At 44.1% G+C, this 23,395-nt stretch overlaps 1 protein-coding gene across 1 annotated transcript in view; it reads right to left on the reverse strand.

Annotated features, from left to right (window-relative positions):
* Positions 1-23,395, reverse strand: part of LOC311123376 (ciliary neurotrophic factor receptor subunit alpha-like) — a 271,912-nt gene that overhangs the window by 76,237 nt on the left and 172,280 nt on the right. Inside the window, exon 4 of the mRNA XM_084197647.1 lies at positions 19,870-20,036. Within this exon, the coding sequence (XP_084053773.1) occupies positions 19,870-20,036 (167 nt within the window). The remainder of the gene's footprint in view (positions 1-19,869; positions 20,037-23,395) is intronic.

Raw genomic sequence — 23,395 nt, forward strand, 5'->3', positions numbered from 1 at the left:
ATGGGTTAGGGTTGACATCACCGCAATACAGTATATAGAGAGATAGGTTAGGGTTGACATCACCACAATACTGTATATAGAGAGATGGGTTAGGGTTGACATCACCGCAATACAGTATATAGAGAGATGGGTTAGGGTTGACATCACCACAATACAATACAGTATATAGAGAGATGGGTTAGGGTTGACATCACCACAATACAGTATATGTCACGTCTCCTCCCGTTGCTCCCCTCCGGCGCTCTGATTCGCCGGTCTACTGAGCCACCGGTCGGAGCGCACCACCTCGGCAACACCGGAATGGAAACCCAACTCACCCTAATCACCTCCAGCTGCACCTCATCATCTCATCACCACACCTTGATACCCTTATCACCACGTCCATCCGCCTTGACGAAATGTTGCGAGAGAGACGGCGTTCCCAACAGCTCCCGGAGCTTCGACGCTCACCCCATCTAAGCTATGGAAGCCGCCCTGATTCCGAGTCCTCACCCATGGAGGTGGGCAGCACCTCCTACCCCACCGCGGCACACAGATGTCCTGGCGGCTCCCTATCTAGGCGGTATGACTCCCGTCGCCGCTCCGTGAGTGTGAAATCATCTCCTATCACAAAACCATTGTTTTTAGTTCCCATAACGGTGACTGGTTATTCCCTCTCCTCCATTTCTACTGCAATGATAGATTCCGGATCAGTGGGGAACCTTATAGATAGGGAGCTGGTCTCTGAATGGGGGTTGTCCACCGTGCCACTGCCTTCTCGGCTACACGTCACCTCGCTGGACAATCAACCCCTTGAATCAGGCACCGTTACGCACGTCACTCTCCCCATCACCATCACCATTCACACACTACCGGAGCACCACGAGGAACTGTCATTCCACATCGTCATGTCACCCCTTCACCGGATCTTCTTGGGAATGCCCTGGCTCAGACTACACAACCCCACCATCAATTGGATCACCAAGAGGATCACAGCCTGGTCCACCTCATGCCGGAAGACCTGCCTGCCAGTGGTTTGTTGTTCCAGTGGAGAGTCCGGAGTCCGCCCTCCAGCCCAACATTCCACGCGAGTACGCAGATCTCTCCGATGTCTTCTCTTCATCTAAGGCTACGTGTCGCCCTCCTCACAGGCCCTGGGACTGCGCCATTGACCATCTGGAGGGACAACACCCCCCAAAGAGTCGCATTTTACCCCCTTTCCATGGCGGAGACTGAGAAGTATGTGGCGGAGACCCTGAGAGGGGTTCATCAGATGCTCTACCTCTCCTGCCTCCGCCAGCTTCTTCTTCGTGGCCAAAAAAGACGGATGACTGAGACCATGCATTGACTACAAGGGCTGAACGCAGTCACCACCAAGTACCAGTACCCCCTCCCCTCCCTCTGGTTCCGTCGGCCATCGAGCAGCTATGAGGGGCCCGGTACTTTACCAAGTTGGACCTGAGGAGTGCCTACAACCTGATCTGAATCCGGGAAGGAGACGAGTGGAAGACGGCATTCAGCACTACCTCAGGCCACTATGAATACTGCGTCATGCCTTACGGCCTTGCCAATGCACCATCTGTGTTCCAGTCCTTCGTCAATGACGTGTTCCGGGACATGCTGAGTAGACAGGTGGTGGTGTACATCGACGATATCCTGATCTACTTGGCTACGTTCGAGGAGCACGTCAGGGATTTCCGAGCTGTCCTACTCCGCCTCCGGGAACACAGCCTGTTGGTGAAAGGGGAGAAAAGTGAATTCCACCAACAGGCCATCTCCTTCCTAGGATACAGGATCAGTCCTCAGGGGGTGTTCATGGAAGGAGTGAAGACAGACGCCGTCAGGTCATCGCCAGTTTCCACCACCATCAAGGGCCTACAGAGCTTCCTGGGCTTCGCCAATTTCTACCGGCGTTTCATCAGGTCCTTCAGCTCCCCGCTCACCTCTCTCCTTAAGGGTGGGCCCAAGAAGCTGACCTGGAACCCTAAGTCTGACGATGCCTTTTAGAGGCTGAAAGAGAGGTTCACCACAGCGCCCATCCTAAAACACCCAGATCCCTCTCGTCCTTTCATCCTGGAGGTGGACGCATCGGAGGAGGGCGTGGGTGCGGTCCTCTCCCAGCGGCACGGTAAGCCAGAGAAAATGTATCCCTGTGCCTTTTTCTCAAAAAAGCTTAACCCCGTTATAGAGGAACTATGGAGTTGGAGACAGGGAGCTGTTGGCGGTGGTCCTCGCTCTGGAGGAATGGAGACACTGGCTGGAGGGCGCAGTCCATCCTATCCGGATTCTTACTGACCCTCGGAATTTGGAGCACATACGGGCAGCAAAACGGATGAACTCTCATCAAGCCAGGTGGGCCCAATTACTTACTCGATTTCAATTAATTCTGTCCTACCGCCCAGGATCCCAGAATGTGAAAGCTGACGCACTCTCCAGGATGCACCATACCGGAGAAAGGAAGGATCTGGAGGGGTCCTATCCTGCCCGCGTCTCTCATCGTAGCACCTGTTGTTTGGGATGTAGACGAAGACATCCGCCTGGCGACTCAGGAGGACCCGGCACCTGCCAACGCCCCTACGGGGCGCTTGCATGTATCCACCATTGTCCGGGACCGCCTGCTTATCTGGGCGCACACCACCCTTATGGCAGGGCACTCCGGTATTACGCAAACCCTGCATTCTCTGGCACAAAAGTACTGGTGGCCCACCTTGGCTTCTGATGTGTCCCGCTATGTCAACTCCTGTTCTGTATGTGCCCAAACGAAGACACCTCGGAACGCCCCGTCAGACAAACTAGTTCCTCTCCCAGTGCCTCAGCGAGCTTGGTCACACCTGTCCATAGACTTTGTCACCGACCTTCCACGTTCTGATGACTTCATCACAGTCATGGTGGTCGTAGATTGGTTCTCCAAATCATGCCGTTTTTTGCCACTAACTGGTCTTCCTTCTGCTCTCCAGGTCACTGAGGTCCTGTTCCAACAGGTCTTCCGGCATTATGGACTTCCGGAGGACATTGTCTCAGACCGTGGCCCCCAATTCAACTCCCGAGTGTGGAAGGCTTTCCTGGAGCAGATCGGGGCCACGGCCAGCCTCACTTCCGGGTATAGGCCTCAGTCAAATGGGCAGGTGGAGCTTATGAACCAGGAGCTGGGGAGGTTTCTTCGTTGCCACTGTCAGGACCGGCAGGGTGAGTGGGCCAGGTTTCTTCCCTGGGCAGAATATGGCCAGAACTCCCTCGTTCACTCCTCCACGGGGCTCACTCCCTTCCAGTGTGTCCTGGGGTACCAGCCAGCCCTGGCCCCTTGGACACCCAGCCAGACCGATGCGCCCGCTGTTGACGAGTGGTTCCAAAGGGCCGGACAGGTCTGAGACGCCGCCCATGTCCATCTCCGGCTGTCCACAAAAAACCTCCCTCTCCACCTGCCCTGCAAGAAACTGAGCCCCTGGTTTGTGGGGCCGTTTAAGGTTTTAAGGTCCACCAGCAGATACATGAGGTATCGTACAGGCTGCTCCTTCCTCCTCCTGTTTGAGTAAACCTTGACCTTGTTAATTCCTGCGTCTGCGTCCTGTCTCTTCGTATACTCAGCACTCGTCGTCACAGTATATAGAGAGATGGGTTAGGGTTGACATCACCACAATACAATACAGTATATAGAGAGATGGGTTAGTGTTGACATCACCACAATACAGTATATAGAGAGATGGGTTAGTGTTGACATCACCACAATACAGTATATAGAGAGATGGGTTAGTGTTGACATCACCACAATACAGTATATAGAGAGATGGGTTAGGGTTGACATCACCACAATACAATACAGTATATAGAGAGATGGGTTAGTGTTGACATCACCACAATACAGTATATAGAGAGATGGGTTAGTGTTGACATCACCACAATACAGTATATAGAGAGATGGGTTAGTGTTGACATCACCACAATACAGTATATAGAGAGATGGGTTAGGGTTGACATCACCACAATACAGTATATAGAGAGATGGGTTAGGGTTGACATTACCACAATACAGTATATAGAGAGAGACATCAGACCAAGCAGTACTGTTCATAGAGACACAGGACAAATGGATGAATCTCGACCACACCAATATACATGGGGTACCGGTACGGAGCCAGTAGGAAACGGGGGGGGGGGGGGGGGGGGGGGGGGGGGGGGGGCGAGCATGAGAGCTTCAAGTATCTCGGTGTCCACATCACTAAGGAATTAACATGGTCATCACTGGGGCTCCAAACTCCAGACTCCCAAGTCATAGACTGTTCTCTCTGCTATCGCATGGCAAGCAGTACCAGTGCAATAAGTCTGGAACCAACCGGATCCTGAACAGCTTCTATCCTCAAGCCATAAGACTGCTAAACAAGACTGAAAAATACCTAATCAAATAGCTACCCACTGCTGCTACTGTCTATCTATCCTGTTGCCTAGTCACTTTACCCCTACCTACAGTATACTGCTGCTACTGTCTATTATCTATCCTGTTGCCTAGTCACTTTACCCCTACCTACAGTATACTGCTGCTACTGTCTATTATCTATCCTGTTGTCTAGTCACTTTACCCCTACCTACAGTATACTGCTGCTACTGTCTATTATCTATCCTGTTGCCTAGTCACTTTACCCCTACCTACAGTATACTGCTGCTACTGTCTATTATCTATCCTGTTGTCTAGTCACTTTACCCCTACCTACAGTATACTGCTGCTACTGTCTATTATCTATCCTGTTGTCTAGTCCCTTTACCCCTACCTACAGTATACTGCTGCTACTGTCTATTATCTATCCTGTTGTCTAGTCACTTTACCCCTACCTACAGTATACTGCTGCTACGGTCTATTATCTATCCTGTTGTCTAGTCACTTTACCCCTACCTACAGTATACTGCTGCTACTGTCTATTATCTATCCTGTTGCCTAGTCACTTTACCCCTACCTACAGTATACTGCTGCTACTGTCTATTATCTATCCTGTTGTCTAGTCCCTTTACCCCTACCTACAGTATACTGCTGCTACTGTCTATTATCTATCCTGTTGTCTAGTCACTTTACCCCTACCTACAGTATACTGCTGCTACTGTCTATTATCTATCCTGTTGTCTAGTCACTTTACCCCTACCTACAGTATACTGCTGCTACGGTCTATTATCTATCCTGTTGCCTAGTCACTTTACCCCTACCTACAGTATACTGCTGCTACTGTCTATTATCTATCCTGTTGTCTAGTCACTTTACCCCTACCTACAGTATACTGCTGCTACTGTCTATTATCTATCCTGTTGTCTAGTCACTTTACCCCTACCTACAGTATACTGCTGCTACTGTCTATTATCTATCCTGTTGTCTAGTCACTTTACCCCTACCTACAGTATACTGCTGCTAAAGTCTATTATCTATCCTGTTGCCTAGTCATTTTAAACCTACCTACAGTATACTGCTGCTACAGTCTATCTATCCTGTTGCCTAGTCATTTTAAACCTACCTACATTACACACTGAGTCTACCAAACATTAGGAACACCTTCCTAATACTGAGTTACACACCCCTCTCTTTTGCCCTCAGAACAGCCTCAATTCATCAGGGCATGGACTCTACAAGGTGTTGAAAGCGTTCCACAGGGATGCTGGCCCATGTTGACTCCAATGCTTCCCACAGTTGTGTAAAGTTGGCTGGATGTCCTTTGGGTGGTGGACCATTCTTGATACACACAGGAAACTGTTGAGCGTGAAACCCCCAGCAGTGTTGCAGTTTTTGACACACTCAGACCGGTGCGCCTGGCACCTACTACCATACCACTTTCAAAAGTACTTAAATAATTTGTCTTGCCCATTCACCCTCTGAATGGCACACATACACAATCCATGTCTCAATCGTCTGAAGGCTTAAAAATCCTTCTTTAACCGGTCTCTCCTCCCGTTCAACTACACTGATTTAACTGGATTTAACAGGTGACATCAATAAGGGATCATAGCGTTCACCTGGATTCACCTGGTCAGTCTGTCATGGAAAGAGCAGGTGCTAATGTTGGAAAGTCTCTGTCTTAATGTTGTTTATACCCCTTTGACTTATTCCACATGTTGTGTTGCCTGAATTTTAAATATATTTTTTTTCTCACCCATCCACACCCAATACCCCATAATGACAAAGTGAAAACATGTTTTAGAAAATGTTGCTAATTTATTGGAAAATAAATTCAGAAATATATAATTTACATTTTAGTCATTTAGCAGACGCTCTTATCCAGAGCGACTTACAGTTAGTGAATACATATTTTTTTATACTGGCCCCCCGTGGGAATCGAACCCACAACCCTGGCATTGCAAACGCCATGCTCTATCAACTGAGCTACATCCCTGCCGGCCATTCCCTCCCCTACCCTGGACGACTTGTGCGCCGCCCATGAGTCACCCGGTCGCGGCCGGCTGCGACAGAGCCTGGATTCGAACCAGGATCTCTAGTGGCACAGTTAGCACTGCGATGCAGTGCCTTAGACCACTGCGCCACTCAGGAGTACATAATATTTACATAAGTATTCACACCCCTCAGTCATTACTTTGTAAAATCACCTTTGGCAGCGATTACAGCTTTGCACACCTGGATTGTACAATATTTGCACATTGTTTCTTTTTTAAATTCTTCAAGCACTGTCAAGTTGGTTGTTGATTATTGATAGACATCCATTTTCAGGTCTTGATCTTTAAGCCGATTTAAGTCAAACTCTAACTAGGCCACTCAGGAACAGTCTATGTCGTCTTGGTAAGCAACTCCAGTGTAGATTTTACCTTGTGTTTCAGGTTATTGTCCTGCTGAAAGGTGAATTAATCTCCCAGTGTCTTGTGGAAAGCAGACTGAACCAGGTTTTCCTCTAGGATCTTTCCTCTGCTTAGCTAAATTCAGTAAATTTTTTATCCTGAAAAACTCCCCAGTCCTTAACGATTACAAGCATATTCATAACATGATGCAGCCACCACTATGCTTGAAAATGTGCAGAGTGGTACTCATTAATGTGTTGTATTGGAACACTTTGTATTCAGTATCACTTTAGTGCCTTGTTGCAAACAGGATGCATGTTTTGGAATATTTGGGCTGATAGCTGAAACATTGAGATGATGGGCTGACAGCTGAAACATTGAGATGATGGGCTGATATCTGAAACATTGAGATGATGGGCTGATATCTGAAACATTGAGATGATGGGCTGACAGCTGAAACATTGAGATGTTTTTAATTTTTAATTTCACCTTTTTTTAACCAGGTAAGCCAGTTGAGAACAAGTTCTCAATTACAACTGCGACCTGGCCAAGATAAAGCAAAGCAGTGCGATAAAAACAACAGAGTTACATATGGGGTAAACAAAACATAAAGTAAAAAATACAACAGAAAATATATATACAGTGTGTGCAAATGTAGCAAGTTATGGAGGTAAGGCAATAAATAGGCCATAGTGCAAGATAATTACAATAGTATTAACACTGGAATGATAGATGTGCAAGAGATGATGTGCAAATAGAGATACTGGGGTGCAAATGAGAAAAATAAATAACAATATGGGGATGAGGTAGTTGGGTGGGCTAATTTCAGATGGGCTGTGTACAGGTGCAGTGATCGGTAAGGTGCTCTGACAACTGATGCTTAAAGTTAGTGAGGGAGATAAGAGTCTCCAGCTTCAGAGATTTTTGCAATTCGTTCCAGTCATTGGCAGCAGAGAACTGGAAGGAATGGCGGCCAAAGGAGGTGTTGGCTTTGGGGATGACCAGTGAGATATACCTGCTGGAACGCATACTACGGGTGGGTGTTGTTATGGTGACCAATGAGCTAAGATAAGGCGGGGATTTGCCTAGCAGTGATTTAGAGATGGCCTGGAGCCAGTGGGTTTGGCGACGAATATGTAGTGAGGACCAGCCAACAAGAGCGTACAGGTCACAGTGGTGGGTATTATATGGGGCTTTGGTGACAAAACGGATGGCACTGTGATAGACTACATCCAATTTGCTGAGTAGAGTGTTGGAGGCTATTTTGTAAATGACATCGCTGAAGTCAAGGATCGGTAGGATAGTCAGTTTTACAAGGGCATGTTTGGTAAAATGAGTGAAGGAGGCTTTGTTGCGAAATAGGAAGCCGATTCTAGATTTAACTTTGGATTGGAGATTCTTAATGTGAGTCTGGAAGGAGTTTACAGTCTAACCAGACACCTAGGTATTTGTAGTTGTCCACATACTCTAGGTCAGACCCGTCGAGAGTAGTGATTCTAGTCGGGTGGGTGGGTGCCAGCAGCGTTCGATTGAAGAGCATGCATTTAGTTTTACTAGTGTTTAAGAGCAGTTGGAGGCTACTGAAGGAGTGTTGTATGGCATTGAAGCTCGTTTGGAGGTTTGTTAACACAGTGTCCAATGAAGGGCCAGATGTATACAAAATGGTGTCGTCTGCGTAGAGGTGGATCTGAGAGTCACCAGCAGCAAGAGCGACATCATTGATATACACGGAGAAAAGAGTCGGCCCAAGAATTAAACGCTGTGGCACCCCCATAGAGACTGCCATAGGTCCAGACAACAGGCCCTCCGATTTGACACATTGAACTCTATCTGAGAAGTAGTTGGTGAACCAGGCGAGGCAGTCATTTGAGAAACCAAGGCTATTTAGACTGCCAATAAGAATGCGGTGGTTGAGAGAGTCGAAAGCCTTGGCCAGGTCGATGAAGACGGCTGCACAGTACTGTTTATTATCGATCGCGATTATTATATTGTTTAGGACCTTGAGCGTGGCTGAGGTGCACCCATGACCAGCTCGGAAACTGGATTGCATAGCGGAGAAGGTACGGTGGGATTCGAAATGGTCGGTGATCTGTTTGTTAAAAACTTTCGAAAGGCAGGGCAGGATTGATATAGGTCTGTAACAGTTTGGATCTAGAGTATCATCCCCTTTGAAGAGGGGGATGACCGCGGCAGCTTTCCAATCTCTGGGGATCTCAGACATTACGAAAGAGAGGTTGAACAGGCTAGTAATAGGGGTTGCGACAATTTTGGTGGCTAGTTTTAGAAAGAAATGGTCCAGATTGTCTAGCCCAGATGATTTGTAGGGGTCCAGATTTTGCAGCTCTTTCAGAACATCAGCTGTCTGAATTTGTGTGAAGGAGAAGCGGAGGGGGGGGCATGGGCAAGTTGCAGCGGAGGGTGCAGAGTTGGTGGCCGGGGTAGTGGTAGCCAGGTGGAAAGCATGGCCAGCCGTAGCAAAATGCTTGTTGAAATTCTCGATTATTGTAGATTTATCGGTGGTGATAGGGTTTCCTAGCCTCAGTGCAGTGGGCAGCTGGGAGGAGGTGCTCTTATTCTCCATGAACTTTACAGTGTCCCAAAACGTTTTGGAGTTAGTGCTACAGTATGCAAATTTCTGTTTGAAAAAGCTAGCCTTTGCTTTCCTAACGGCTTGTGTATATTGGTTCCTGACTTCCCTGAAAAGTTGCATATCGCAGGGGCTATTTGATCTAATGCAGTACGCCACTGGATGTTTTTGTGCTGGTCAAGGGCAGTCAAGTCTGAGGAGAACCAGGGGCTATATCTGTTCTTAGTTCTGTATTTTTTGAATGGGGCATGTTTATTTAAGATTGAGAAAAAATTACTTTTAAAGACCAACCAGGCATCCTCTACTGACGGAATGAGATCTATATCCGGCCAGGTCAATTAGGAAGGCCTGCTCGCTAAAGTGTTTTAGGGAGCGTTTGACAGTGATGAGGGGTAGTCGTTTGACCGCGGACCCGTTTCGGACGCAGGCAATAAGGCAGTGATCGCTGAGATCCTGGTTGAAGACAGCGGAGGTGTATTTAGAGGGTAAGTTAGTCAGGATGATATCTATGAGGGTACCCATGTTTACGAATTTAGGGATGATGGGCTGACAGCTGAAACATTGAGATGATGGGTTGATATCTGAAACATTAAGACGATGGGCTGATAGCTGAAACATTAAGATGATGGGTTGATATCTGAAACATTGAGATGATGGGTTGATATCTGAAACATTAAGACGATGGGCTGATAGCTGAAACATTAAGATGATGGGCTGATAGCTGAAACATTTAGATGACAGCTGAAACATTGGCGCCGGAGGAGATGGCGGACGTTTTACATTCTCCACCAATTGTGCTATTTTGTGTGTTTTTTAGCATTGTTTGTAACTTATTTTGTACACCATGTTTCTGCCACCGTCTCTTATGATGGAAAAGAGCTTCTGGATATCAGAACAGCGATTACTCACCTCGAACTGGACGAAGATTTTTTCTTTAACGAGTCGGATGTGAAGGATTTACTGCAGAAACCGGACCAGGCCCAAATCCCTATCATTCGCATGAAGAAAAGACGCAGGTCCGGGTGCCTTGTGTGAATTCGAGTGGGTAACCCGCCTCTACCATCCTTCCAACGTGCAATCATTGGAGAATAAACTGGATGAGCTCCGTTCAAGACTATCCTACCAATGGGACATTAAAAACAGCAATATCTTATGTTTCACCGAGTCGTGGCTGAACGACGACATGGGATAATATACAGTTGGCTGGGTTTCCATGCATCGGCAAGACAGAACAGCAACCTCCGATAAGACAAGGTAATGAAGGTCTGTCAACAACTGGTGCGCGAAATCTAATATTAAGGACGTTTTATTAAGGTTTTGCTCACCTGAGGGAGAGTATCGCATGATAAGCTGTAGACCACACTATTTACCAAGAGAGTTTTCATCTACAGTGGGGAGAACAAGTATTTGATACACTGCCGATTTTGCAGGTTTTTCTACTTACAAAGCATGTAGAGGTCTGTAATCCAGAAAATCACATTGTATGATTTTTAAGTAATTAATTTGCATTTTATTGCATGACATAAGTATTTGATCACCTACCAACCAGTAAGAATTCCAGCTCTCACAGACCTGTTATTTGTTCTTTAAGAAGCCCTCCTGTTTTCCACTCAATGCCAAGAGTGTGCAAAGCTGTCATCAAGGCAAAAGGGTGGCCATTTGAAGAATCTCAAATATAAAATATATTTTGATATGTTTAACACTTTTTTGGTTACTACATGATTCCATATTTGTTATTTCATAGTTTTGATGTCTTCACTATTATTCTACAATGTAGAAAATAGTAAAAAATTAAGAAAAACCCTTGAATGAGTAGGTGTGTCCAAACTTTTGACTGGTGGTGTACTTACGCCTATAGCCATTTATATACCCCCATAAGGCTCTGGTCAAAGTAGTGCACTACACAGAGAATAGGGTACATTGATACATTGTCTTGCTGTTAATTAATAAGATAATTATACATTATCTCCACATTGTTTTCCAACAGGAATCTTGATGCAAACCAAAGCATGCATGAAATTGTTTTTATTTCTGCACATGGTGCATCATTGTCTCTCTAAATTAATTTGACTCACAACTCAACACGGCATCAACCCAGGCGCTGAACTCACAGCACAGGAGGAGAGGATCATACCCACCCAGTGTTTCATTCATCTGTATAAATCAAGGAAGGCAATGTTTTCTAAAGGTACTCTGAGAATCCACATACTGTAGAATCAGCATTTTCATTACTACTCTGTCCGTATGCAGCCATGTATTGAAACGCTTAGCTACCACCCTGTCTGTAGCCTAGGATGGAAACACTTTAGGAACCACTGGAATTACCATCTGTGGCTTCTTCTCTAGAGCTCTGAGGCCTAGGCTCTGAGGCCCACTATAGGACTAGTCTGGTTTTGGTATTTGGTATTTTATTAAGATTGCGAAAGCAGCAGCTACTCTTCCTGGGGTCCACACAAAAGCAAGATGTGCCGCTCTGTTCTGGGCCAGCTGCATCTCAACTACGTCTTTCCTTGCAGCACTCGACCACACGACTGAATAATAATCAAGATAAGTCAAAACTAGAGCCTTCAAGACTTGTTTTGTGTGGCGTCAAAAAAAGCATCTGTTTATTACAGACAGACCTCTCCTCATATTTACAACCATTGAATCTATATGTTTTGAACATGACAGTTTAAAATCTAAGGTAACACCAAGTAATTTAGTCTCCTCAACTTGTTCAACAGCCACATCATTGATTACCAGATTCAGCTGAGGTCTGGAACTTAAGGAATGATTTGTACCAAATACAATGATCTTAGTTTAAGAGATGTTCAGGACCAGTTTATTAATGGCCACCCATTCCAAAACAGACTGCAACTCTTTGTTAAGGGTTTCAGTGACTTCATTAGCTGTGGTTGCTGATGCGTATATGGTTGAATCATCAGCATACATGGACATACATGCTTTGTTTAAAGCCAGTGGCAGGTCATTGGTAAAAATAGAAAAGCGTAGAGGGCCTAGAGAGCTGCCCTGCGGTACACCACATGTTCAATTTTTTATTTTTATCTATTTTGATACGTCTGACATTAGAGAAGCTTCCATTAAAGAAAAGTTATATTAGATCGATAGCTCTGAATCCACGATATGGCAGAGGTTGAAAAGCCATAACACATACGTTTTTTCAACAACAGGTTATTGTCAATAATATCAAAGGCTACACTGAAATCTAACAGTACAGCTCCCACAATCTTCTTATTATCAATTTCTTTCAACCAATCATCAGACATTTGTGTCAGTGCAGTACATGTTGAGTGCCCTTCTCTATAAGCATACTGAAAGACTGTTGTTAATTTGTTTACAGAGAAATAGCATTGTATTTGGTCAAACAATATTTTTTCCAACATTTTGCTAAGAGCTGGCAGCAAGCTGATAGGTCTGCTGTTAGAACCAGTAAAGGCCGCTTTACCACTCTTGGGTAGCAGAATGACTTTGGCTTCCCTTCAGGCCTGAGGAGAAAGACTTTCCTCTACAGCGGCTTGCGAAAATATTGACCCTCTTCGCATTTTTCCTATTTTGTTGCCTTACATCCTGGAATTAAAATATTCCAAGACATTTAAATGTTTCCCCTTAAACCACTCGAGTATTGCTTTAGCACTGTGCTTAGGGGCATTGTCCTGCCCCCCTTGATGGAGCTCAGTGGAGGAATGTTTCTCTGAGGAAAGGAAACCACCTCGCTGCTTGCTGCTCCACACGGGGAAAGTATTCACACCCCTTGACTTTTTCCACATTTTGTTGTGTTACAGCTTGAAATTAAAATGGTTTAAACTGAGATTTTGTGTCACTGGCCTACAAACAATACCTCATAATGTCAAAGTGGAATTACGTTTTTAGAAATGTTTACAAATTAATAAAAAATGAAAAGCTGAAATGTCTTGAGTTAATAAATATTCAACCCCTTTGTTATGGCAAGCCTAAATATGTTTAGGAGTAAAAATGTGCTTGACAAGTCACATAATAAGTTGCATGGACTCACTTTGTGTGCAATAATAGTGTTTAACATGATTTTTAAATGACTACCTCATATCTGCACCCCACATATACAATTATCTGTAAGGTCCCTCAGTCGAGCTGTGAGTTTCAAACACAGATTAAACCACAAAGACCAGGGAGGTTTTTCAATGACTCGCAAAAGAAGAGCACCTATTGGAAGACCAGTAACATTTTAAAGCTGGGATTTCACCATGAGGCCAGTGGTGACTTTAAAACAGTTACAGAGTTTAATGGCTGTGATAGGACAAAACTGAGGATGAAGCAACAACATTGTAGTTACTCCACAATACTATTCTAAATGACAGTGAAAAAAACGAAGTCTGTACAGAATTCAAATATTCCAAAACATGCATCCTGTTTGTAATAAAGTAAAACTGTAAAAAGGTGACAAAGAAGCTAACTTTATGTCCCGGATACAAAGCGTTATGTTTGGCCCAAATCCAACACAACACATCACTGAGTACCACTCTTCATATTTTCAAGCATAGTCATGTTATGGGTATGCTTGTCATCTGTAAGGACTAGGGAATTTTTGGGGGATGAAAATAAATGGATTGGAGCACAGGCAACATCCTAGAGGGAAAACCTGGTTGTGTCTGCTTTCCAGAAGACACTGGAAGACACATTTCTCTTTTACAGTGGCTTGCGAATGTATTCACCCCCTTGGCATTTTTCCTATTTTGTTGCCTTACAACCTGGAATTAAAATAGATTTTTGGGGGGTTTGTATCATTTGATTTACACAACATGCCTACCACTTTGAAGATGCAAAACATTTTTTATTGTGAAACAAACATGAAATAAGACAAAAAAAGTGAAAACTTGAGCGTGCATAACTATTCACCCCCCCAAAGTCAATACTTTGTAGAGCCACCTTTTGCAGCAATTACAGCTGCAAGTCTCTTGGGGTATGTCTCTATAAGCTTGGCACATCTATCAACTGGGATTTTTGCCCATTCTTCAAGGCAAAACTGCTCCAGCTCCTTCAACTTGGATGGGTTCCGCTGGTGTACAGCAATCTTTAAGTCATACCACAGATTCTCAATTGGATTGAGGTCTGCGCTTTTACTAGGCCATTCCAAGACATTTAAATGTTTCCCCTTAAACCACTTGAGTGTTGCTTTATTACTACTTGATGGAAGACTGAAACAGTTTTCCCTCAAGAATTTCTCTGTATTTAGCACCATCCATCATTCCTTCAATTCTGACAAGTTTCCCAGTCCCTCCGATGAAAAACATCCCCACAGCATGATGCTGCCACCACCATGCCTCACTGTGGGGATGGTGTTCTCGTGGTGATGAGAGGTGTTGGGTTTGCGCCAGACATAGCGTTTTCCTTGATGGCCAAAAAGCTCAATTTTTGTCTCATCTGACGAGTACCTTCTTCCATATGTTTGGGGAGTCTCCCACATGCCTTTTGGCGAACACCAAAAGTGTTTGCTTATTTTTTTCTTCAAGCAATGGCTTTTTTTCTGGCCACTCTTCCGTAAAGCCCAGCTCAGTGGAGTTTTTGGCTTAATGTGGTCCTATGGACAGGTACTCCAATCTCCGCTGTGGAGCTTTGCATCTCCTTCAGGGTTATCTTTGGTCTCTTTGTTGCCTCTCTGATTAATGCCCTCCTAAATGCCCTCCTTGCCTGGTCTGTGAGTTTTGGTGGGCGGCCCTCTCTTGGCAGGTTTGTTGTGGTGCCATATTCTTTCAATTTTTTAATAATGGATTTAATGGTGCTCCGTGGGATGTTCAAAGTTAATAATTTTTCAATTTTTGATAACCCAACCCTGATCTGTACATCTCCACAACTTTGTCCCTGACCTGTTTGGAGAGCTCCTTGGTCTTCATGGTGCCGCTTGTTTGGTGTTGCCCCTTGCTTAGTGGTGTTGCAGACTCTGGGGCCTTTCAGAACAGGTGTATATATACTCAGATCATGTGACAGATCATGTGACACTTAGATTGCACACAGGTGGACTTTATTTAACTAATTATGTGACTTCTGAAGGTAATTGGTTGCACCAGATCTTATTTAGGGGCTTCATAGCAAAGGGGGTGAATACATATGCACGCACCACTTTTCCATTATGTATTTCGTATACATTTCTTTCACACATTATTTTTTTCATTTCACTTCACCAATTTGGACTATTTTGTATATGTCCGTTACATGAAATCCAAATAAAAATGTAATTTAATCCAAATTAAATTACAGGTTGTAATGCAACAAAATAGGAAAAACGCCAAGGGGGATGAATCCTTTTGCAAGGCACTGTAGGCTCAGATTATAAATATGACAGATAGGAGTGGCTATAGAGTCAGCTACCATCCTCAGTAGCTTTCCATCTAAGTTGTCAATGCCAGGAGGTTTGTCATTATTGATCGATAACAATAATTTTTCCACCTCTCCCAAACTAACTTTACAAAATTCTAACTTGCAATGCTTTTCTTTCATCATTTGTTTTTTTACGCATGAGTACTCACTGTTTGTTGTTGACATTTCATGCCTAAGTTTGACGACTTTGCCAATGAAGAAATCAAAAAAATAATTGGCAACATCAAATGGTTTTGTGATGAATAAGACATCTGTTTCGATGAAAGATGGAGTTGAATTTGTCTTTCTGCCCATAATTTCATTTAAAGTACTCCAAAGTTTTATTTTTCCATAATTCCTTATATCATTGATCGTGGCTTCATAATACAGTTTCTTCTTCTTTTTGTTGAGTTTAGTCACATCATTTCTCAATTTGCAGTAAGTCAACCAGTCAGATGTGCAGCCAGACTTATTAGCCACTCCTTTTGCGCCGTCTCTTTCAACCATACAGTTTTTCAATTCCTCATCAATCCATGGAGCCTTAACAGTTATAACAGTCAGTTTCCTAACAGGGGCATGTTTATCAATAACTGGAGGAAGCAATTTCATGAATTCATCAAGTGCAGTGTCTGGATACTCCTTATTAATCACACCAGACCAACAAATATTTTTAACATCATCCACATAAGAGTCACAGCAAAATATTTTGTATGATCTCCCGAGTGGTGCAGCGGTCTAAGGCACTGCATCTCAGTGCTTGAGGCGTCACTACAGACCCCCTGGTTCGATTCCAGGCTGTATCACAACCGGCCGTGATTGGGAGTCCCAAAGGGCGGCGCATAATTGGCCCAGCGTCGTCCGGGTTTGGCCGGTGTAGGCCGTCATTGTAAATAAGAATTTGTTCTTAACTGACTTGCCTAGTTAAATAAAAAATACACTATTTTAGGCCCAGCTGTTGGAACTTTGTCTTTCCTGGATATAGCCACTATATTGTGATCACTGCATCCAATGGGTACGGATACAGCTTTAGAACAAAGTTCTACAGGATTAGTAAAAATGTGATCAATACATGTGGATGATCTTGTTCCTGTAGTGTTTGTAAACACCCTGATAGGTTGATTAATAACCTGAACCAGATTACAGGCACTGGTTACAGTGAGAAGCTTCATCTTGAGCGTACAGCTTGATGAAAAACAGTCAATATTCAGGTCCCTAAGAAAGTAGACCTCTCTGTTTACATCAAATACACTATCAAGCATTTCATACATATTATGTAGATATTGACTGTTCGCACCTGGTGGCCTATAGCAGCACCCCAAAATAAAATGCTTTAGATGTGCCAAGTGAACCTGCAACCACAACACTTCAATAACACTTGACATAAGATATTCTCTAAGCATTACAAGAATATGGCTCTGAATATATACAGCAACTACTCCACCATAAGCATTCCTGTCTCTTCTATAGATGTTATGTCCTTGTATTGCTACTGCTGTATAATCAAATGAATTATCTAAGTGAGTCTCAGAAATGGCTAATATATGAATGTTATCTGATGTTAGCAAGTTATTGATTTCATGAACCTTATTTCTAAGGCTACATACAGTGGGGAGAACAAGTATTTGACACACTGCCGATTTTGCAGGTTTTCCTACTTACAAAGCATGTAGAGGTCTGTAATTTTTATCATAGGTACACTTCAACTGTGAGAGACGGAATCTAAAACAAAAAAAACAGAAAATCACATTGGATGATTTTTAAGTAATTCATTTGCATTTTATTGCATGACATAAGTATTTGATCACCTACCAACCAGTAAGAATTCCGGCTCTCACAGACCTGTTAGTTTTTCTTTAAGAAGCCCTCCTGTTCTCCACTCATTCCCTGTATTAACTGCACCTGTTTGAATTCGTTACCTGTATAAAAGACCTGTCCACACACTCAATCAAACAGACTCCAACCTCTCCACAATGGCCAAGACCAGAGAGCTGTGTAAGGACATCAGGGATAAAATTGTAGACCTGCACATGGCTGGGATGGGCTACAGGACAATAGGCAAGCAGCTTGGTGAGAAGGCAACAATTGTTGGCGCAATTATTAGAAAATGGAAGAAGTTCAAGATGACGGTCAATCACCTTCGGTCTGGGGCTCCATGCAAGATCTCACCTTGTGGGGCATCAATGATCATGAGGAAGGTGAGGGATCAGCCCAGAACTACACGGCAGGACCTTGTCAATGACCTGAAGAGAGCTGGGACCACAGTCTCAAAGAAAACCATAAGTAACACACTACGCCGTCATGGATTAAAATCCTGCAGCGCACGCAAGGCCCCCTGCTCAAGCCAGTGCATGTCCAGGCCCGTCTGAAGTTTGCCAAAGACCATCTGGATGATCCAGAGGAGGAATGGGAGAAGGTTATGTTGTCTGATGAGACAAAAATAGAGCTTTTTGGTCTAAACTCCACTCGCTGTGTTTGGAGAAAGAAGAAGGATGAGTACAACCCCAAGAACACCATCCCAACCGTGAAGCATGGAGGTAAAAACATCATTCTTTGGGGATGCTTTTCTGCAAAGGGGACAGGACGACTGCACCGTATTGAGGGGATGATGGATGGGGCCATGTATCGCGAGATCTTGGCCAACAACCTCCTTCCCTCAGTAAGAGCATTGAAGATGGGTCGTGGCTGGGTCTTCCAGCATGACAACGACCCGAAACACACAGCCAGGGCAACTAAGGAGTGGCTCCGTAAGAAGCATCTCAAGGTCCTGGAGTGGCCTAGCCAGTCTCCAGACCTGAACCCAATAGAAAATCTTTGGAGGGAGCTGAAAGTCCGTATTGCCCAGCGACAGCCCCGAAACCTGAAGGATATGGAGAAGGTCTGTATGGAGGAGTGGGCCAAAATCCCTGCTGCACTGTGTGCAAACCTGGTCAAGACCTACAGGAAACGTATAATCTCTGTAATTGCAAACAAAGTTTTCTGTACCAAATATTAAGTTCTGCTTTTCTGATGTATCAAATACATATGTCATGCAATAAAATGCAAATTAATTACTTAAAAATCATACAATGTGATTTTCTGGATTTTTGTTTTAGATTCCGTCTCTCACTGTTGATGTGCACCTATGATAAAAAATTACTACATGCTTTGTAAGTAGGAAAACCTGCAAAATCGGCAGTGTATCAAATACTTGTTCTCCCCACTGTATATTAATATGGGCTATTTTCAGTCCTTTCCTGGGTAGCTTATCAGAGATAGACATAATACTGAAAAGAGCAAACAAAGCAAGATAAATAAATATTCATTCAGCAGTCCATTAATCAGTTGGTGTGTGTGTGTGTGTGTGTGTGTGTGTGTGTGTGTGTGTGTGTGTGTCTCTGTGTGTGTCTCTGTGTGTGTGTGTGTGTGTGTGTGTGTGTGTGTGTGTGTGTGTGTGTGTGTCTCTGTGTGTGTCTCTGTGTGTGTGTGTGTGTGTGTGTGTGTGTGTGTGTGTGTGTGTGTCTCTGTGTGTGTCTGTGTGTGTGTGTGTGTGTGTGTGTGTGTCTCTGTGTGTGTGCGTGTGTGTCTCTGTGTGTGTGTCTCTGTGTGTGTGTGTGTGTGTGTGTGTGTCTCTGTGTGTGTGTCTCTCTCTGTGTGTGTGTGTGTGTGTGTGTGTGTGTGTGTGTGTGTGTGTGTGTGTGTGTGTGTGTGTGTGTGTGTGTGTGTGTGTGTGTGTGTGTGTGTGTGTGTGTGTAGGCTTGACTCTCTCATCCCTTCCAGGATGCTGGGCCTCATCCCAAACTGCACCCTATTCCCTGTGGGTCCTGGTCTAAAGTAGTGCACACTATAGGGAATAGGGTGCCATTTGAGGCACATCCATTGTGTCAATACAGAGAGGATTGTTGAAGGTTATATCCTTCAGTCTGTTTCAGCATTATTAACCTACGGAGTCTTGGCTTTGTTAATGACTCCTAATGACTGACAGATGTTGTCTGTCTTAACAAACTTCTGCTGTCTGTCCTAATGAGTTTTACCAAGTTATAATTAGTCTGCCTTCAAGTGCAGGTTGCTGTTATAGAGAGTTGGCTATATAATAAACAATGAATGCTGTGATGTGAAGGTTGATACAGCTTGATAGGACAGGTTGTCCTGAATGATATTTGGCTGGTGAGGTGGGCTAACATCAAGGTTGTATTGAGGTCAGCGCTAAAACAAAACAACAATGTTCTACGTACCTATGTTGAACTCTTCGAAGGTGATGGTGGTGGAGGCTTGTCCGAGGGCGTTGACGGCCGTGACGTTGACTCTGTAGGGGTAGCTACTGAACACCTCAGGGAACTTAACGTGACAGCGGTTCTTATGGACCGTATCCCTCGTTACTTCTAGGGATTCCTGGTTGTGTCTGAGAGGAGAGATGGAGAGATGGAGAGAGAACAACAGAGAGGGGGGAGGAGGACAGAGCGGCGGGGGAGGATGACAGAGAGGGGGGAGGATGACAGAGAGGGGGAGGATGACAGAGAGGGGGAGGATGACAGAGAGGGGGAGAATGAGAGCGAGAGGGGAGGATAACAGAGCGGCGGGGAGGATGACAGAGTGGTGGGAGGATGACAGAGAGGGGGGAGGATGACAGAGAGGGGGGAGGATAACAGAGAGGGGGGAGGATGACAGAGAGGGGGGAGGATAACAGAGAGGGGGGAGGATGACAGAGAGGGGGGAGGATAACAGAGAGGGGGGAGGATGACAGAGAGGGGGGGAGGATAACAGAGAGGGGGAAGGATGAAGAGGTGGGGGAAGATGACAGAGATGGGGGGGAGGATGACATAGAGGGAGGAGGAGGACAGAGAGGGGGGAGGATGAGAGCAAGAGGGGAGGATAACAGAGCGGCGGGGGAGGATGACAGAGTGGTGGGAGGATGACAGAGAGGCGGGAGGATGACAGAGAGGCGGGGGAGGAGGACAGAGAGGCGGGAGGATGACAGAGAGGGGGGAGGATAACAGTGAGGGGGAAGGATGAAGAGGTGGGGGAAGATGACAGAGATGGGGGGAGGATGACATAGAGGGAGGAGGAGGACAGAGAGGGGGGAGGATGAGAGCAAGAGGGGAGGATAACAGAGCGGCGGGGGAGGATGACAGAGTGGTGGGAGGATGACAGAGAGGCGGGAGGATGACAGAGAGGCGGGGGAGGATAACAGAGAGGGGGGAGGATAACAGAGAGGGGGGAATGATGACAGAGAGGGGGGAGGATAACAGATAGGTGGGGGAGGATGAAAGAGAGGGGGGAGGATGAAAGAGAGGGGGGAGGATGAAGAGGTGGGGGAAGATGACAGAGATGGGGGGAGGATGACATAGAGGGAGGAGGAGGACAGAGAGGGGGGAGGATGAGAGCGAGAGGAGAGGATGAAAAAGTTAAAGAACAAATAATAGAGACATGGAGAGAAGAAAACTAATCCCACTTTTCTATTTCTGATGATTTTCTAGACTGACACGTTACCATGAGCCAAGATCCCCCTAACAGCCTGTATCAGCTTCATCAGTGTGTTCTATCTGACAGGATGGGAAGATGGTGCGCTGAGGCTTGCTGCTCTAGGCTGGTTAGTGGGCTGGTTGGCTGGAGGCAGCCTAGTACCCCTGGCTAGCCCCAGGGATATCATCTGTGCTGGGGACACTGTGACCATCTCCTCCCAATGTCATCCTACTCTCCTTCCTTCTCCTCTCTATCTCTTCCCATTGACTTCATTGATATAAGCTTTGAGGCCTCTGGCTAGAACACAATCTACATACTAACTTCCTTTTTTATTATGCTATAGGACTTGAAGCCTTATTATGCTATAGGAGTTGTAGTCTTATTATGCTATAGTAGGTGTAGTCATATTATGCTATAGGAGTTGAGGTCTTATTATGTTATAGGAGTTGAAGTCTTATTAAGTTATAGGAGTTAAATTCTTATAATGCTATAGGAGTTGAAGACTTATGTTACAGAAGCAGTTGAATTCTTAAAATGCTATAGGAGTTGTAGTCATATTATGCTATAGGAGTTGTAGTCGTATTATACTATAGTAGTTGTAGTCTTATTATACAATAGGAGTTGTAGTAGTATTATTCTATATGAGTTGTAGTCTTATTATACTATAGGAGTTGTAGTCTTATTATGCTATATGAGTTGTAGTCTTATTATACTATAGGAGTTGTAGTCTTATTATGCTATAGGAATTGAAGTCTTATTATGCTATAGGATATGTAGTCATATTATGCTATATGAGTTGTAGTCTTATTATGTTATAGGAGTTGAGGTCGTATTAAACTATAGGAGTTTTATTATTATTATGCTATAGGAGTTGAAGTCTTATTGTGCTATAGGAGTTGAAATATTATTATGCTCAAAGAGTTGTAGTCATATTATGCTAAAATGTTTAAAATCTAATTATCCTATAGGAGTTGTAGTCATAATATGCTATAGAGTAGTAGTCTTATGCTATACGTGTTGAAATCTTATTATGCTGTAGGAGTTGACTTCTTAATATGATCTAAGAGTTGTAGTATTATTATGCTATAGGAGTTGTAGTCTTATTATGATATAGGAGTTGAAGTCTTATGTTAGTGAATGAGTTGAAGTCTTAAAATGATATAGGAGTTGTAGTCGTACTATGCTATAGGAGTTGTAATCATATTATACAATAGGAGTTGTAGTCGTATTACGCAATATGAGTTGTAGTTGTATTATGCTATATGAGTTGAAGTCTTATTATGCTATAGGAGTTGAAGTCTTATTATGCAATAGGAGTTGTAGTCGCATTATGCTATAGGAGTTGAGGTCTTATTATGTTATAAGAGTTGTAGTCATATTACACTATAGGAGTTGTAGTCGTATTATGCTATATGAGTTGTAGTCTTATTGTGCTATAGGAATTGAAGTCTTATTATCCAATATGAGATGTAGTCTTATTATGCTATAGGAGTTGAGGTCTTATTATGTTATAGGAGTTGAAGTCTTATTAAGCTATAGGAGTTTAATTCTTATTATGCTATAGGAGTTGAAGTCTTATTATGCTATAGGAGTTGAATTCTTATTATGCTATAGTAGTTGTAGTCTAATTATGCTATAGGAATTGAGGTCTTATTATGTTATAGGAGTTGAAGTATTATTAAGCTATAGGAGCTTAATTATTTTTATGCTATAGGAGTTGAAGTCTTATTATGCTATAGGAGTTGAAGTCTTATTATGCTATAGGAGTTGAACTCTTATTATGCTATAGGAGTTGAAATCTTATTATGCTATAGAAGTTGAAGTATTACTATGCTCAAAGAGTTTGTCACGGATACAGATGAGGCTGCCCCTCCTCCTTGCTCGGGCAGGGTTCGGCGTTCATCGTCACCGGAGTACTAGCTGCCACCGATCGATGTTTCTGTGTCACACTAGTCCTGTCTTTATTATTCACACCTGTTACTCATTAGGCTTAATTGTTTCCCTATATTACCTCTGTTTTCCCTCCCGGGTTTGTGAGTGATTGTTCGTTGTTACATCATCTGTTGAGCTGTTGTTTTGCTCTTCCCTGTGTGGAGGGTTTGATATGGTTTACTTTGTGTTTAGTAAAGCCATACTTTTCTCAGTTCTGTGTCCTGCGCCTGATTCTGTTTCACCACTTCACCCAGACACTGACAGAGATGTAGTTGTATTATGCTAAAATGTTTGAAGTCTAATTATCCTATAGGAGTTGTAGTCATACTATAGGAGTTGTAGTCATATTATGTTATAGGAGGTGTA

Source organism: Coregonus lavaretus (assembly GCF_964263955.1).
Source record: "Coregonus lavaretus genome assembly, contig: HAP1_SCAFFOLD_547, whole genome shotgun sequence".
NCBI lineage: Eukaryota > Metazoa > Chordata > Actinopteri > Salmoniformes > Salmonidae > Coregonus > Coregonus lavaretus.